The following is an 18,237-nucleotide window of genomic DNA, read 5'->3' on the forward strand; positions in this document are numbered from 1 at the left end:
ATATTGATGTACATTAGAAAAAATAAACTCACATCAAAACCATGATTGTCATAGTTAATATTCCTTTGGATGGGATTAAGAAACAAGCATTTCAGTTTTAAAAGTAATTTTGTTTTTTATTTTTATGAATATTAATGAAAAAACTATATTTTTATTGGTTTCAGGAGTAGAATTTAGAGATTCGTCACTTATATATGACATGCAGTGCTCATCACAAGTGCCTTCCTAATACCCATCATCCATTTAATCCATCCCTCCACCCCCCTCCCCTCCAGCAACCCTCAGTTTGTTTCCCTAGTTAAGAGTGTCTTATGGTTTGCCTCCCTCTCTGCTTTTATCTTATTTTTCCTTCCTTTCCCCTATGTTCATCTGTTTTGTTTCTTAAATCCCACATATGAGTGAAATCATATGGTATTTGTCTTCTCTGACTGACTTATTTCACTTAGTGTAATGCCTTCTAGCTCTATCCACATTGTTACAAATGGCAAGATTTCATTCTTTTTGATAGCTGAGTAATATTCCAGTGTGTGTGTGTGTGTGTGTGTGTGTGTGTGTGTGTGTACACCACATCTTCTTTATCCATTTATCTGCCAGTGAACACATCTGGAGTCTTTGCATAGTTTGGCTGTTGTGGACATTGCTGCTATAAACATTGGGTTGCATGTGCCCCTTCAAATCACTATTTTGTGTCCTTTGGATAAATACCCAGTAGTGCAATTGCTGGATCACAGGGTACCTCTATTTTTAACTTTTTGAGGAACCTCCATACTATTTTCCAGAATGGCTGCACCAGTTTGCATTCCCACAAACAGGGTAAAAGCATTCCTCTTTTTCTACATCCTCGCCACCATCTGTTGTTGTAAATATTAGCCATTATGACCAGTGTGAGGTGGTATCTCTTTGTGGTTTTGATTTTATTTCCCTGATGGCAAGTGATTTTGAGCATTTTTTTCATGTGTCTGTCAACCATTTATATGTCTTCTTTGGAGAAATGTCTGTTCGTGTTTTCTGCCCATTTCTTGACTGGATTATTTGGGTTTTTTGGGTGTTGAGTTTGATAAAATCTTTATAGATTTTGAATACTAATCCTTTATCAGATATGTCATTTGTAAATATCTTCTCCCATTCCTTAGGTTGCCTTTTAGTTTTGTCGATTGTTTCCTTCACTATGCAGAAGCTTTTTATCTTGATGAGTCCCAGTAGTTCATTTTGCTTTCTTTTCCCTTATCTCAGGAGACGTGTCTAGTAAGAAGTTGCTACAGCTGAGGTCAAAGTAATTTTAAATAAAAATACTAAAATAATATGTGGTATGAGATATGGCCAAATCCATGACTGAACCTTGAGAAACATTATTTTAGAGAGCTGAAATGTTAGTCTAACTCATTAATGAAACCTAGGTTCTTACCACTATTGAATCAGTAATTCAGTTTAATAGCTTTCATTCATCATATATTTATGGAGCACCGCATATATGCAAAGCACTGAGCTCAGAACTAGAGAAATAGAATTATTAAGAACATGTCTTCCCTCAAGGAGCTCCTAACCCCAAGGGGAAGGCACCATGGAAAAAAAAAATAAACCCAGTGTGAATGCCCTAACAGAAGGACATTTATTGAAGGGTCAGTTGTAGAGGAGGAAAAGGGTAAGAATGATCAGCTCTGCCTGGTGAAGGGGGTATCACATGAAAAAAGGGGGTTAATACAGGAGTTTCATTTGGGAGGCCAGATGGAAGTTCACCAGGCAAACAGGTGAGGTCACATCATTTCAGGTGAAGGCAACAGTCTTGTCAAGACAGAGCTGCATCTACAACAAGAAGTAATCTCAAATGGCTGGACCATGGGGTGCAGGATAGTAGGGGCTGGAAACTAAGGCAAAAGAGGCAAGTACAGGCCTACTACCCTGTGTCAAAGAGTTGTTCCTATACCTTAAAGATGATAGAGGACCAATAGATTAGATAGGTACATGATCAGGTTTCTGTTTTTAAAAATAATAATAATGCCAGAGGAATTTTGTATTCTTATTAATTTAAATGCAAGACATTTGAAAAGTACTTTTTCTAGTATAGATTCTCTTAGAATAAATTTTTTCTAACACACCCAAAAGTGAGATCTGAAGAAGAGACAAAGGCTCAGGTGAGATGAGAAAAAACTCAAACCATTAGGGGAAAAAATCATCCCCCTTCATGACTTCCATCTCCAGTCCTGAGGGTCTTGCCTGTTTCTTAAGGAAAGCAGTTCCAGTCCTACCCAGTCATTTACTATTCTCCTTTCACTTCAGCATTTCCTGAAGTATCATAGCATTATCAGTCACGAAGTAAAAAGGGTACATTTTAATTATAAAAATCCTCAACCAAGTGATCAGAGCTAGTATCACCAGTAATGAGACAAATAACATTGTGTGCCCTCAGATAGCCTTCCTGCCAAAAATGTTTAACCTAATCTAATCATGAACAAGTATCATACAAGTCCAAGTTGAAGGACAAACCAAGTTTCATGAAGGTCAATGCCAGACTGGAGAACCATTCTAGATTAAGGGAGAAAAAAGAAGCAAGGCAAATTGATATAATGTGAAATCTTTGACTGGATATTGATTTAAAAAGAAAAAAAAAGCTATTTAAAGTACCTAATTGAGATAAGTGGAGAATTTTGAATATGGACCATATGTTAGATAATGATATATAATTATTAAATATCATGCACACTCCAAATCTCATAGAAAGGTCTAGAGTGACTGTGGCCTTTCCAAGCTTAGCTTCTAAAAGAAGCTGTCTTTCTTGAGCCTGTATGGGATTATTCTAAATCACACTTGGAAGAATATACTTCTGTGGGGGAAGGGAATAGATTCTGGAGTGAAATTAACCCTTGTGATTAAAGTATAGAGTTTCTAACACTAGTTGATGAGATTACCAAGGAGAAACTCTTAGAAATCTGGGGATAAAATGAGGTTGGGAACTGAAATGTGGAAATCTTTGAGTGCTTTCCTGTTGGACAGTGAGAAAGCCAAATCTAACACACTCATTTACAATTCTTTCTGCATTACTTCTAGTTTTCTCCAGCCCTTTAATAAATTCACGTATAACCTGTTTGTAGTGGTCATGAGGTAGAAGTAAGGAATAGAGCCAATAAGACATATTGGGGTTGCACCACTTTTATCAAGCATATCTTCTGCAGAGGATTTTGGTAAGTAGCACCATTTTTCTGAAGGGACCTGATGTGCTTGAACAGGATTAAAAAAAAAAAGTGAAGTCTTGCATCTATTTTTTCTAATGTATGCCATTGCCGGCCATCCTGCCATATCTCTCCTTTCTATATACATTAGATATTGTAAAAAAAAAAAAAAAAAAAGTTTTTAAAATTGAACCTTTTTCATCAAAAATGAGAGGGAAAAAAGAACTGGAAAGGAATAGTGTAGAATGTTGAGCTTCTGTTCCCAGAAGTTCACTAAACTTCTCCCACAACCTACAGATGAACATGGGCTATCATAAAATCACTGTTAGGACCTTGGACATTTTGACAGTAAAAGTATAATGCCAAAGAAGCCAAGGCTTCAACTCATTTCGAGAAGAATGTGAAATGGTTTTCACTTGTGAAATTCATTTAGGAAAAAATACACGTTGATGTGAGTATAAATGGACGTTAAGCACATAGATTGACCAAAACCCACAATTAGTAAATGAATCAGCTCAGTTTTGTCAACTCCAGAATTCTCACTCTACCCCACTTGGCTATACCCCCCCCCAACTGTATAAAGTTGGCCTGCACACCGAAGAGATCATAATGAACCTGTAAGTTCCTGGGATCTTGTGGAGTGACAAGAACGCTGCTGGATCCCGGAGGGCAGGTTGTGACAGCATCACTTTGAAAATGTGAAGCAGAGTTCCCCTTATCAGTTACTAACCATATAAGGATACTAATACTTTTTGTTCTTTATTCCAAATCAAGAAAAGGACATGGGGGCTTCAAATCTGACATGCAGCAAGATCCTCCTGCCTGCAGCCCTGAGAAGCTGTGATAGTTAAAAGGTGACTGGCAGAAGGATCCATTGTGTTCGCTGCATTGACATACATATCAGAATGTTGGGTAACAGTAAAATTCTGAATGCAGGATATAGATTTCTTGTCATATATCATGTTTAATAGATGTATTTAATATTCACTATTGAATATTAAAACTATATTCCCTTGAAGCAATAGAGGCATCAAGAAAGAAAAATGACATGTTATCTCTTTTGACATAGTGAACATTGGAAAAGGCTCAGAATAAATACTAACTTAATCATGACAGGCGTGCCTGGGGAAAGCACATGGTAGTTACCACAAGCACTAGAGCATGAGATGAGGAGTCCAGAAAGCCTACTTCTATTCATGGCTGTGATACCAAATCTATAAACTTGGACAATAACTGTAAGTCACTCTCCTTAGTTTCTTTATCTGTCAAAGGCAGCTAATCATATGCAGATATTAATTGTGAGGAGTAAATAAGATAATGGGCATGATCACTGCAAAATTTTATAAAAATACAAGTTAGTCTAATGGTTTAGTGAGATAATGCATCTAGTATAGGCAAAGTCCACCCATAGAATTATTTTAATTAGCACCTACAGATTAGCTAAGCCATCCATATAAAGTTAGATAATACAAATATTAATATGAATATTTGAATAGAACTGAGAGAAACATTGAAACAGTATTAAGAGTAGCTTCAGGCCCTAAATCATTTCTCATCCCCTTGATATGGAGTATCTGTTATTTTCACAGACAAATTATATTAAGCTCTTAGAAAATTACTGATATTTTAAAAGAAATATTTCAATGAACATTAAATTCTTAGTGGTGCAATGTTTTTAAGGAAGAACTGGTGTAAAGAACAAACAAATATAAATTGATTTTCAAGTCTAAAAACTTAGAAACTTAAAAAGTTAGAATTGATACATTAGATGCATTAAAATACGAGGCTGTAGGATATGCATAAATTTACATATTTCCAGTTCCAGAAGGGCCCCACATTTTGGAGTGCCTTCCCTAAAGCCTCCTCTGGTCCCTGGTGCTGGCTAGGGTTGGCGGTGCCATCCAGTGTTCTCTGAGTCCAAATCATGAACCACAGGGCTTCAGTCTCCTCTTCCCCACTTTGGGGAACACTCCAATCCTCTTCCCAGGGAATAAAATCAACCAAATGCTCTGAGAAGCTCTGGGACTCATGCTAATGGGGTTGTCCTGCACTCCACAGTCAGTCCCTGTTCCAGGAGGACAGCCTGTTGAGTGGATAACTCCCCTTGGTCAGCACAGCATTTTTTTTTTTTTTTTTTTTTTGCAGGATCTGATGAGATCGGGAGTTGCCATAAAGGCACCTACAAGCAGCAGATGTCAGTTGACTCTATCATCACATGTAAGTTCAGGACTGGGCTACTGAGAATTCATTGCCAAACCTGGGCTTGAGCTTTGTGTGTGGGCTTGTGAGTGAGCTCTCACTCAGTTCTATTCTGACCACAGTGCCACCTCTGGTCTAGCATCCAAGGTTTTGCTTTATGCTATGCACCCATGGCTACTGGCTCCTAGCACAGTCACCTATTCCCCCTGCAGGCTCCATGCCACATGTCTACCAGCTCTTTGGGTGTAGCTGTACTTATCTATCCAAGGGCTTTGATTGATACTGGCTCTTGCCTTTGATCAGTGTGGTAATGTTATGCTCTTCTGAAATGATTTCCTTGCACACATTGGATTATTCCTTTGTTTTCCCCTCCCCGCAAACCCCTCACCTATCCTCTCTACTGATGGCAGTGTGTGAAAGAAAGACAGGTAGTTACCAGTAAATGAGATCACATTCTAGGAATCCAGTGATTGTAGCATAAACGGTTCAAGGGAACACGTGGTTGGAAGACATGTTGTATGATTATGGTATAAAATTCTAAATGGTAAATTTCACAAGAGCGGGAAAATGAATTGTTCACATTTTCCTACATAGTCTGAGTAAAGCTTATATTTGTGGTCATCATCAAGGAAGCTCGGTGAGAATATCTGAGAAAATCCTTGGAAACCAGCAATCATGGAGGAACTATGGATGATGCATTTATGAGTGAATAATGTGTACAGGATTAACTAAATGGTATTAGGGAACTACAGAAGCAAGATCCATATTTTTCAATGTACACAGGTTCCAAAGAACTTTAGCCTTGTAACAACGTCAATGCCTTTTTTTCTCAATGAGAGATATGTAGTTAGCCAGGAATGATGCATTTGACAATACAGAACATGAAGAGATGGTTCCTGAACTGGAAGAGATAATGCACGGAAACCACTGGGAAAGGCTATCTGCCATGGACCACCAGCAGTCCTGGGTTGTTGCTCTGTATGCCAGATTACAAGATTAATCTAGCTCCTGATATTGATCAGTTTCCATAACTAGTCACAAAAATATTTAGTAGGTCAAGGTGCCTGCAGCAGGAGGGGAGAGGGGTAGACCAGAGTGGTTTGCAGCTTGCTACAGTGTTTTGCAACTTGTTCAAAAAGTTCTGCCCTCTTGGCCTTCGGGTCAACCCACTGCACGTGCAGGTACATGTGGGCCCACAGCATTATCCTGGGGGACTTGGCAAGGAGAACCAGTGCAAATATGCTGATGATCCTGTTGTTTTCTGTCCTGTGAACAAACAAGTCCTTTGTCTCTGAGCCAGTAATCTACTGTCTTGAGCTGGCATCCTTGCAATGGAAACAAACTAGCTTGTTAGACTGCAAGTAGTAAACTCTCACAGCCTTAACCTTTCTTGGCAGATACTACACAGAATTTTCAGGTGCATTGATTGGACAGTAAACAAATACATAAAATTTCTGATCATTCTAAATTTTCATCAGTATGGCACTATGACTCACGTGGGCCTGTGAATTTGGTAATATATTTTAAAATCAAATCAGTCACAGGAACTAGACAAAAAATAATTGCCCCGGACTCTGTACAGTATTATGCTCTAGGTAGGGATGCCCCTCGGTAGGTTTCCATTGTTTGAATGGCTGCCTATGGTGTTAAGCAGGAAGTGTACCCAAGTTGGCTTTTTGTCTTGTGAAACTGAGAGTTCTAAAATAGTATCCAGATACCCTCTGCTTTTTGAAAGTTCACATTATGCCACTTGTTTACAAAAGATCTACATCGGTACCTGTTTTTGCTAACCAAAAGAAATCTAAAGAGAAGTTTCATTTTTTTGTAAGAGTTGAAGAGAGAGAAAGAGAGATGGGGGAGGGGCAGAGGGTGAGGGAGAGAATCTTAAGCAGGCTCCACGCTCAGCACGGTGACCGACGCCAGGCTCGATCTCACCATCCTAAGATCATGACCTGAGCCAAAATCAAGAGTCAGACGCTTAGCTGACTGAGCCATCCTGGCTCCCCTAAAAGTTTCACTTTTACAATAAAAGGCTAAAAGTAATAATAGCATTCAGTGTATGTTTTGCAGTGAGTCATTATACAGGCAGCCGGCCAAGCTCCTACCCTGAGAACTGCGCTCAGCATCTGGCCGCCATAGCATTCAACTGTGTCAGTGAGCAACTGTGTTTTTCTCTCAATTTATTTTATGCAACTGTTAGCAAGATGTGTCCTAAGGTATCTGGAAAGCCCAAGAGAGGTTATTTTTGGGTTCTGGGGATGCTCAAGAAACTTTCCATATAAATTTTTTTTTTTTTTTTTTGAGATTAGTAAGTCTCTTTTATTTGATCATTTGAAAAGAGATTTTTCACAGAATTTCAACTGGGTTGTTTCCAAAGACGAAACTTTCCATATAAATTTAATGGTAATTGTTCCTTCACTTTATGCCATTTCAGCTTAGAAAAGCTTCACGTTTTACTTTTGGATAGCAAGGGAAAACCTGTAATTGTATGTGCTAATTATTATAGTTTTCAAAGTATGTGTTGTATAAGTAACCAAGAAAGATAATAATTAAAAAGAACATTTTTATTGAATTTTCATATGTCAAGCCCTGATCAAATATTTGATATAAACTATCTCATTTAATCCTAAAATCCAACTATCCTCAATTTTTTTCAACCAGTTAACATGTCTGAAATTTCATCCCTAGTTAATATTTAAAATACTCTACTTAAAGGCATGGTTAGAGAGAAGCTTAGGATAAGGAGAGTGTTAAGGGCAGAGTGGGTGTTTTACAAGATGTATTCAGAAGACAGTGGATTAGCTTATAGATTGGATAAGAACAACAGACATTAAGAACTGTGAAAACTGGGCACCTGGGTGGCTCAGCTGGTTAAGCGACTGCCTTCGGCTCAGGTCATGATCCTGGAGTCCCGGGATCGAGTCCCACATCGGGCTCCCTGCTGAACAGGGAGCCTGCTTCTCCCTCTGACCCTCCCCCCTCTCATGCTCTCTCTATCTCATTCTCTGAAAGAAAGAAAGAAAGAAAGAAAGAAAAGAAAGAAAAGAAAAGAAAGAAAGAACTGTGAAAACTAAGATTTTCAAGGACCTCAGGAATTGGAACTAAGGATGTGAATGCCCTCCTCAGGACTCTGTTTCTTTCCTTCTTTTTTTTTTTATTTTTTATTTTTTCTGTCTAAGAACTCACAGTGCAAGGCTGAAATCACCACCCACCACTGGCAACTCCTGGATGCATATCCTTAAATCTTCACCACTTGAGATAAAAGGGCTCATCCCTCTAACTTAAGTTCCTAGGAAGGAGTTTGATGGACACAATACATATCATGTGCTCACTCCTTGGATTAATCACTGTGGGCACAATTCACTATGATTAGCAACCTTTACTAAATATCAAGTTTAAATCCCAGAAGGGAAAGATGCCAGGAAAACTCAGCAAAGAAATATCTACAAGAATACATTAGACAATTATGGATCCACCTCTACTTTAAAATTATGAACTAACCTTATCAATGTCATTGGTTTATTTTTTGCAAAGAAAGATCAATTGTTATTCAAGTATACAACTTGAATGCCCCCTAGGGAGTCAAAATCCACAAAGCCAAGAGCTTCCTACTATATATGAGCATGGCACCAAGGTTAAAAAATATATATAATAATGCTCTATATAGGCAAGAAATGTGTTCTAAACACATTGTAGTTATCAAGGATCATCAACCCTAAAATACTCCTATCACCAAAAAGGGACTGCCTAGTAAGGCCAATAAAGGCATTGGAGTTTATTATTTATCTTTAATAAAGAGCTAGATTAAGACTATCCAGTGTCACAGAAACACTAGTTAATTGATTCAGCAGCATGTTTGAATTTACATTAGAAAAGCAAAACCACTTGTTCAGTATTGCACAAAAATACCATCCATATTCTAATCATGGATTTTGACGTCAAAGGTGCTCAGCTAAATGTGAGCTCTTTGAAATGATTAACACTTTCAAAAACATTTATTTTCATAAACTTGCAAACTCTGGCAACCTCTTTCACTAGAGGGCATTTTAGAGAACTGCTTCTGAAAACTGAGTGCACATGATAGAACTGAATTATTTTTATGACTGTTCGCACTCATTTCTAGTATTGGCACCTTTTTATTAGAACAACATCAAGATGTGTCTATTAAAAAAAAAGTGGCTTTTACATGCCAAATGACTTGCTAGGTGCATGCCATAGTGAAAAAGCAGGTTAAGGGGATGATTAGAGGGACAGTTTTCTGTTATTGATGTATGAGTGCCAGAAACTACCTCCTCTCCTGAAGGGAAAAAAAAAATGTACTGGGACAGATATTGATGGCCTGAAAATAAAGACGAAGATAACCTGGTAGACACTATCAGCATTTATATCCTGTGGCAGGCATGGAGGGATAGAGTTTTTTTGTCTTGTTTTGTTTTTTAGGGCTGTAGGCTTATCTAGTTTTCCTGAAATCAGGGCCACATGACATTCCTGTGCCTAAGACACTTTTGCCTTCGTAGACCCCTTCCTCCAGAAACATAATTACAAATCGTATTTATCATTGTGTTGGCATAAAGAGAAAAATATTCCTCTTTTATATTAAAACATGTTCTTTGACCTAAGAGTCTATTTTTAATTCTGATGTAGAGGATATTAAAACATGTTCATGGACCTCTGAAAGCATTGTGGTTACCAGGCACTGAGCCTACGGTGCCCAATAGATAAGGTGGCCCCAACTAAAACCACGCCTCTTGCTCTTCAGGAATATCCAGTCTAGGAAATCTAGTTCAGTTAAGTTCTTGATACTTCTAGGTGAGAACTATTTTAAGATCAAAGATGCTAAATGGCTAGCCAGTGAGTCCAAGGATCCACTCATTTAAAAAGAATAACTAAAGAGCATCATCACCCACAGGCAAACAGTTCATTCTCTGTTGACTCAAACACAAATGTTAGAGTTGAAAAATTTAGTTCAAAAAGAAATACAGTGCTGAAGCAAGTGTTCCTAAGGAAGCTTTCAAATGTTCCCTTTGAATGAAATAGCTTGGCAGAACACAGTGTCAAATTTAGAATATATTTAACATTTGTTGGTTAATATCATGCCACATTCTGCACTCCAATCCACAGAAAGGTAAGCAAACACTTAGGAGTTGTTTGACAGAGATAAACATCTCTGTCCTAAATAAGATCAAGCCATTTTACATTATTCATTTAATCATTCAATAAATATTAATTAGTGCCTACTGTATTAGATGCTAGGAATATGAGCCCAAGCCTGGAGGTTGAAAAAGCCTGGTATGTTGGGGGCAGGGGGAGGGAGGGTAATACAAGATGGTGGTGGTGATACTAAAAAGGCAATGTGACAGGGATTGTTTGCTATGTTGAAGGATTTATTTTATCCCAAAATCGTGAGGCGCCAATGAATGGTTTTAACTGAGGAATGGCATGATTATAATTTAGAAACATATTTATAGTAGTAGTAAGGAGCATTGGTTTACAACCTTACTTTCAGGATAGAATCACCTGTGGAGCCTTGAACCTTGCCAATGCTCAGACCCCACCCAGCAAAGATACTGTTCACTTAGCCTCAGGTAGGGCCCCAACCATAAGGGTTTTTAAAAACTTTCCAGGTGATTGTGATGTGCAGCCAAGGTTGGAGAACCACTGCTATGGAAGACTGAGATGGAACAAGACTGCTCTATGCTGTGAGAGATAATAAGGAACTAAGCTAAGAGCACAGAGGAACACGCAGGAACTAATAGCATACAGGAACAAGAGATTTGTTTGGTTGGATTTACCATGAGTGATTTCAAAATGAGTACAATAAAACTGGTGTCTCCAGGATCTAGCCACATGGCTCCACCATGTGGATAAACTGTGATGTATCAAGTCAGCTGATAGCTTTTTTCCTTATGATTCTGATTGTTGTTAACATAGGAATATTAGTAGAAATAAAAAGCCCAAGATCATGTGTTGATTAGAAGAAAAATATGTATTGATACTTGAAAAGATTTAGAACTCAAATACTTTATTCAAAACTGGTAAAATGTTTTACGTGTGAAATTTCTTTATAATTTTTCCTTGGGTACAACCTTTATGAAAAAGGCATTTATTTACATTTATTAAGTCTAAAGTCTATTACATAGTGAAATGAACACATCCATTTGGGGAAAAGGTATTAAGAGTGTTGCTTTGAGGACTTGAAATGCCAAACATTTATAATTGCTTTCTCTCTCTCTAGGATTCCTTGAAAGTAGCTTCATAATCTTATTCTTGGGCTATACTGAAATAATTCAGGTAGAAATTTTAAATTGATTAGAAGAAGAGCAAAATAAGTTGATTAATTTTTATGACTGTAGAAGTTTCTCATCGTATTTAACTACTCACATAATTCTCTTTAAAAGCTTGGAATGTGTGACTCTTAATGGCAAAATAAAACATCTTTCATAGTCTGTAAACTTTCATACATGATCGGTTATTGTAATTTATCAATATCTCTTCAAGCAAATTCTGAAAACGAGATTATTAAGCTAGTGAAATTAACATTGCATTTCTAATTCTCCAGTCTCCAATGTGCTCAATAAGCACTTTTTCAGTTCATAGTTAATTTGTACTTTTCAAGGTTTAAGCCAAGTTTAAATTTCAATTCCATAATCTCATTTAATATATCAATCCAAAGGTTTTTATTTTACCTCAAAACTGTCTTTGTTCTGGAAGAAACATAACGCTTACCAACTGAAATGTTTCAAAATTGATTAAAGCAAAAAAAAAAATGTTCTAAAAATGTAAATGGCTAAGAATATTGTCTCACTTACTGTACTGACACCCTGTTGACCAAAAGATCTTTTCTACACAGAGGACAGTAATGAACTTAATAAATATTTTTAGACTCTCCGCCGAATGTAAGGCATATGTGGGCATCATAGGTGATGTCTAAAAACAGTATCCCTTCCTCAAAGGAGTTTAAGTCTTTGGGGCAGCCACAAGTCAAACAAGGTAACACGGATTATATTTAAAGGCCAAAAGAGTGAAGCAAAGTACGTGCAATGAGTAAGAAGAGATCACAGTAAGCTGAAATACTTAGGCAGTAACAGAAGTAACAGGATTTAAGCTGGATGGACTTAAAAGAAACTTGTATAAACAGAAACAGTTTGGGGCATTGCAGACAGGGACAGTGACAAGAGCAGGAGCTGAGAAATACATCCCAGTTTGTAGACTAGCAGCACAGGCCTTATAGGAGCCTGGTGGAAATGGAGACTCTTGCTCTTGGCCTGTGAATCAGATTCTGCATTTTACCAAGAACCCTAGATGATTTTCACTTACATTAAAGTTTTTAAAGCACTCGTAGAAAAAGTCAGCAAACTTTTTTTCTGTAAAGGGTCAGATAATAAGTATTTTTGCCTTTACAGGCAACCACTCAGCTCCGCTACTTGGCATGAAAGCAACCATGGATGACAACGTGTAAATGACAAGCATGGTTGCGTTCCAGTAAAACTTTATTACTGTGATGGCTAGTTTTATATGTCAATTTGACCAGGACAGGGGGTGCCTAGATATTTGGCTGAACATTGTTCTGGGTATGTCTGACAATGTTTCTGGATAAGATAACATTTGAATCGGCAGACTGAGTGAAGCAAATTGCCCTCCTTAGTGTGGGTGGGCCTTATGCAATCTGTTGCAGGCCTGAGTGGAACAAAAGGAGGGTTAAAGGTGAATTTGCTCTCTCTGCCTGACTTTTTTTTTAACTGTGGCATTGATGTTCTCCTGCACTTGGGCTGGAACTTACACCATTGGTTCTCCTGGGTCTCCAGTTTATATACAGCTGATCATGGACCTTCTCAGCCCCCATAATTGCATAAGCCAATCTCTTATAATAAATTGTAAGATAATATATACATAAATATAAATATAAATAAATATATATATTTATAGGATATGTATCCATCTATCCTCTTCCTCTTGGTTCTGTTTCTCTAGAGAACCCTAATACAGTTATGCAGTTATGGACACTAGAATTTGAATTTCATAAAATTTTCATGTGTCATGAAGTACTATTCTTCTTTTGATTTTTTTTAACCATTTAAAAATTTAAAAACTGTTCTTAGTTTTCATGTCATACAAAAATAGACATTGGCTAGATTTTTGTCTGTGAGCTCTAGTTTGCCAACTCCTGTCTTAGAACACTGAACAGCCAATAGAGATCCTGAAAACATGTGAGCGCTTCAGTTATTTTTATCATCTAAATTCTAAATTCTACAGCAATAGGAGAATAATAACTAAAGAGGTTGGTAATTTTTATTACTCTATAACCAAAGGATATCTTAATCCAATTGTGAGAGAATGAATTTTTTCATCACCTTTTTTAGCCAGTGGGAATGTGGTTATTAATAATTTTTTTAAATGGGTATTAAATTTCACTGTGGTCATGTTGCATGTGTATAAACATAAGGCCAACAAATGAATAAGCATCTCCCATTATTTTCTCTCATAAAGGTAGCCTGGAATAAAAGTATGGTTTCCTTCACTCAACCCAGCTGGAAAGGTGGAGACTCTCTATTACAAGGTCACTGTCATCCTCCTCATTATTTGGGCTTTAAAAATCAACTGCATTGATGCAACTGGAATAGTAGTTCTCAAAGTGTATTTCAAATTCCCAGCATCACCTGGAAGCTAGTTAGAAATGGTCATTCTTGGGCCTACCCAAGACTGGGGAGTGGGGCCCAACAATTTGTGTTTTAACAAGCTCTCTAACAGTTGAACATTAAAGTTTGAAAACCACCGAACTCGAGAGAACTCAAGAGTCCAGATTCCTGGGGCTCCACTCTAGATGTATTGAATGGAAACCTCTGGTTTGCATTTAACAAGCTCCCAGATGACCATTAGATTCATCTGTATTTCAAAGTCACGACTTCCGAGTTGGCTGCTTTTCTTTCATCCCACCACCCCATCCAACCTGTAGGGCTTTGCCAAGTTCTATACATTTTACATTTGCAAAAAACTTCCAAACCTAATGCTAATCATCAGAAAAACCTGATTAAAAAAAAAACTAAAAACCAAAAAACACAGACTCCCAGGCCCTGCTCCAGAATTACACACAAAAACATATTAAATAAATGTATTACATCTCCTATAGCATATATCATATGTTATAGGATATGTATGATACACATGATATCTATCTGGGAGCATAGTGAGGAATTCACCTTTATATTCCTGATCTGATGTAGGAACTCAAAGAGTAGACTTTTGGGCCTCACCATTAGAATTGACCCCCTTATTCTATTTTAATGTAGACCTCATAAAGTCCTCATTATTAAAACAATCACAGATGATTTCCAGATTAAAGTACTGCGATTCTGATAATTTTTCTCTCCCACTCAAAATTTTTGACATTATTACATACAAATTACTTGGCTTCACATTCAACACCCTCTGCTAATCTTCTTACTAATTCATATCTCTGTTAACTCACCTTATTCTCCAACCAAGCTATGTTCTTTTCTGTCTCTACACATTGTACTTTGTGCCCCTCTACTTTGCCCAAGCAGATCCCATCCACCTCAAGTGTCACCTCCCTCAATATCAATAACAAAATCAAATTCATATTAGTATTATATCCTCCAGTTAGCCTGTTCTAGATGTCCGTTAGGTAATAACTAACATTTATTGAATAATTTGTAGAAGCCAGTTACTCTGCTATGTCTTCATATGCATTAACTAATTTAATTTTTGTAACTATTTTATTAGGTAACTACAACTCTTTCCTTCACTGTTTGAAAAATGAAATTCAGGGTAAAATAGATTGAAGTGATTTTCCCAAGAATACTCAGTAGCAAATAGAAAAGCTGGGATTCTGATTTCATATCCTGAGCTCTGAAATTCTAGATTTACTGAGTCACAAATGAAATCTTTCCACCCTGTTAAATTGCTATAAAATTGTGTTGGAAATGATTATGTGGTATTCTATACAATAGATGTATTCACTGTTTATTAATGGGTATAAAAGAAGGATAAGGTGGTAACAGATCACTCCCAAACACGGTTGCAAGAGAACTAAGCCCAATGCTTTTTGGGGGGCGTGGGGGGGTGGTTAACAGTGATTAAAACAACACCACCACCACCACACAGAAATTACCTTCATGATGACCACCTAACTCTATCAGAAGAGACACTAAGCCTTTGGACTGAAACATAGCTAGTAGGGGTTGAATGAACTAGGCTCTGGGTTTTTCACTGTTTTCAAACCACATAAAGATCTTGTCTACATTAATACCAGGTATCAGCACTTAGGGATAAGAAGTCTTACTACACCACTCCCTGTTGGGCTCTACCCAAGGTTACTGTCATTGAGAGGGGCCTGTATTTGTGCATGTCATAGTCATTCTACTACAGTCTAAGGATCCTGAGATAGGGACTGTGAAATAGTCCATTTTTATGTCTCCATCCCCATCCCCATCACCACCACCACCCAACAATTAGTACTACGCTTTCAATATAGTGGTAATTTAGTAAGATGCAGAATTGGATATGGATTTATAGAGTTTGTTTCTCAGTGTGTTATCAAGTCTCTTTACACTTTAATTTTAAATAGTCCTAAAAGGAAAGAAAAAAGTGTTTCAATTTGGGAGGGGGGTTACATTTAGATCAAGCATATTTTTTAGATGCTCTTTCTTCTTTTTCTTTCCCTTTAGTATTACTCAGTTTTTGGAGAAACTAGGAATTTGCTACATGCAGTTCTTTTTCTTTTAGCCATAATGTGAAAACTGGGGGGGGGGGGGGAGAGGGGGTGTCTAACTGCATATATCAAAAAGATTTCCGAAGAGCTTATTTTTGAATATAATTGCCAAGCTATATTTAGAATGTCACATACCCATGTCAGGAGCTGAAGTGGTACAATTGCATGTCAGATTTTAAAGGAAGGAGGATATTGTGTGTTTTTGTGAGCATTTTGTGAGATGTGCTTTATTTTCCCTCCTTTTTTTTTTTTGCCTCTATGGCCCTGAAATCAGAAACTGTGGATATGAGTATACTGATGTGTTTGGGAAATAACTATAAATTAATCAGGCCACTCAGTAAAATGTTTTATTGGACTACAAAATTATTTGAAGTTCCACATATATTTATTGGTCACTCCCTCACCCTTCTAATTTCCCTTTTCTCCTTTTATTTATAAGATCAAGCAGTCTGATGTTTGTTATTTTTCCCAAAACATTATGACCACTAGGGCGAAACCTGAAGAAGAGGGAAAATTACCTTATAGAGAGAAGAGAGAAATTCCTAATACTGTCATGAGAAACTTCGGCATCACACATGGGTAAGTATAGAGACTTTCCCCCATGACTAGCAGATGACACCTGTTCTGCATCGCCTGATCTCAGATGCATAGTCCTTGGTTTTGAGGTAATGCGTGCAGCCAAAATATTTAGAGTTTGTCTACAATACATACTGGGGCACAATTTAATAACTGCAGCACAATAAAAGAGATTGTGTTTACTTAAAAACTCACTGTAATCTTTCCTGTTAACATTCACTTTCTGGGTAGTGTCTAATGAAATAATCTTTGTTTTCAAGTTTTGAATCTTTCTATTTTCTAGAGAGTATAGATTCTGTCAGTTTGTTTAGTTTATTTGAAACATCTCCATCTGGTATCAGGGAAATTGTAATTTAACTGGGGTGGGAAGTGGAGGGGAATTGACCATGCATTGATAATTTTGAAATTCATTTCTCTCTATTCTCTGAACTTTTACATAAATAAAATAACAAGCATGGAGAGAAACACTTGCTACTTTTTCGTTGGAACTGGAAATGGAACGAGGTAAAGGCACCCAGTTCTAAGTCCACAGTCTGCCTTCCACTGTAGAAATAGCACAAGGAATAAACTTGTGCTCAATAAGCTCAACAGGGGAATGTCACTCAGACATAGTGACTAATGTAGCATCCAGCCTGCTCACCTTAAGAAGAAGAAATCATATGTGAGCCTTAATGTTAGGGCATCAGTAACAACTTTATTCTGTAGCTGATTAATTTAGATACAATTCTTTACACATCCCCAAAATATGGTCAGTGTTAATTTTTGTAGGCTAAGATTTGTTACAGGTTTAAAAAAATAGTTACATCATCAACACTAGCTTTTTAATATTTGTCTTCCTAAATGAACTCTGACACTGAGCAATTTTATTACCACCCCTGTGGAAATCCTATTCTTCCATCTCTCCCAAATGCCTATCTTTGGGTTCCCCTTCACATAAAACTAAAGGAGTTGTCAAATGCCTTTCAGAAAAACAAAATAAAAAGAATTGACACAGTATACATAATTGTCATGGGCCAAGTCTAATGTACATACTAATTTATCTAAATCACCTCATTTCCTGCCTATCTTTTGAAAACTTTGTTTTTCCTTTAAAATTATTCTTCCCCATTACACAATATTTTAGGGTGCTTACAATCCACTGGACTCATAACTTGCCATGTCCTTCCTTAACATCATCACATTTTCTCCTTTCTCTTTTTTTAGCCAATGTACTAGTCCAGATTACTAACATATGTTCAAGGAGTGTCTGGATTTCCAAAGTTATAAACTACAAACATACAAGTATGAGGAACTGAAATAACTGGCAAACTCTACCCTCAACTATATCTACCAAAATGAAAAAAAACCAAAACTCTCCCTTAAGCCTCTAAAAACATTTTCATAGAACACAGAGATACCCTGCCACCTCTTTTTACCTATGTAAATTTTACCTGTGTAAAGACCTAAACTCTCTTCAGCTCATCTTTATCTGCTTTTTGTTTCCAGAAAAACAATTTGCTGTAGGTCAGTCCATCTTTCTAACCTGATGTATGATGCACAGAATAAGGTATGCCTAAATGGGACAAA

At 37.2% G+C, this 18,237-nt stretch overlaps 1 protein-coding gene across 1 annotated transcript in view; it reads left to right on the forward strand.

The window, feature by feature from the left end:
- The window catches only part of LOC116632261, a 598,396-nt gene extending 581,221 nt beyond the window's left edge, over window positions 1-17,175 (forward strand). Inside the window, exons 5-8 of the mRNA XM_032404037.1 lie at window positions 5,313-5,384; window positions 13,854-13,923; window positions 16,585-16,674; window positions 17,125-17,175. Of these exons, the coding sequence (XP_032259928.1) occupies window positions 5,313-5,384; window positions 13,854-13,923; window positions 16,585-16,652 (210 nt within the window). The 3' untranslated portion in view covers window positions 16,653-16,674; window positions 17,125-17,175. The remainder of the gene's footprint in view (window positions 1-5,312; window positions 5,385-13,853; window positions 13,924-16,584; window positions 16,675-17,124) is intronic.
- The last annotated feature ends 1,062 nt before the right edge of the window (window positions 17,176-18,237 follow it).

Source organism: Phoca vitulina, unplaced genomic scaffold (assembly GCF_004348235.1).
Source record: "Phoca vitulina isolate PV1807 unplaced genomic scaffold, GSC_HSeal_1.0 scaffold6, whole genome shotgun sequence".
NCBI classification, from domain to species: Eukaryota; Metazoa; Chordata; class Mammalia; order Carnivora; family Phocidae; genus Phoca; species Phoca vitulina.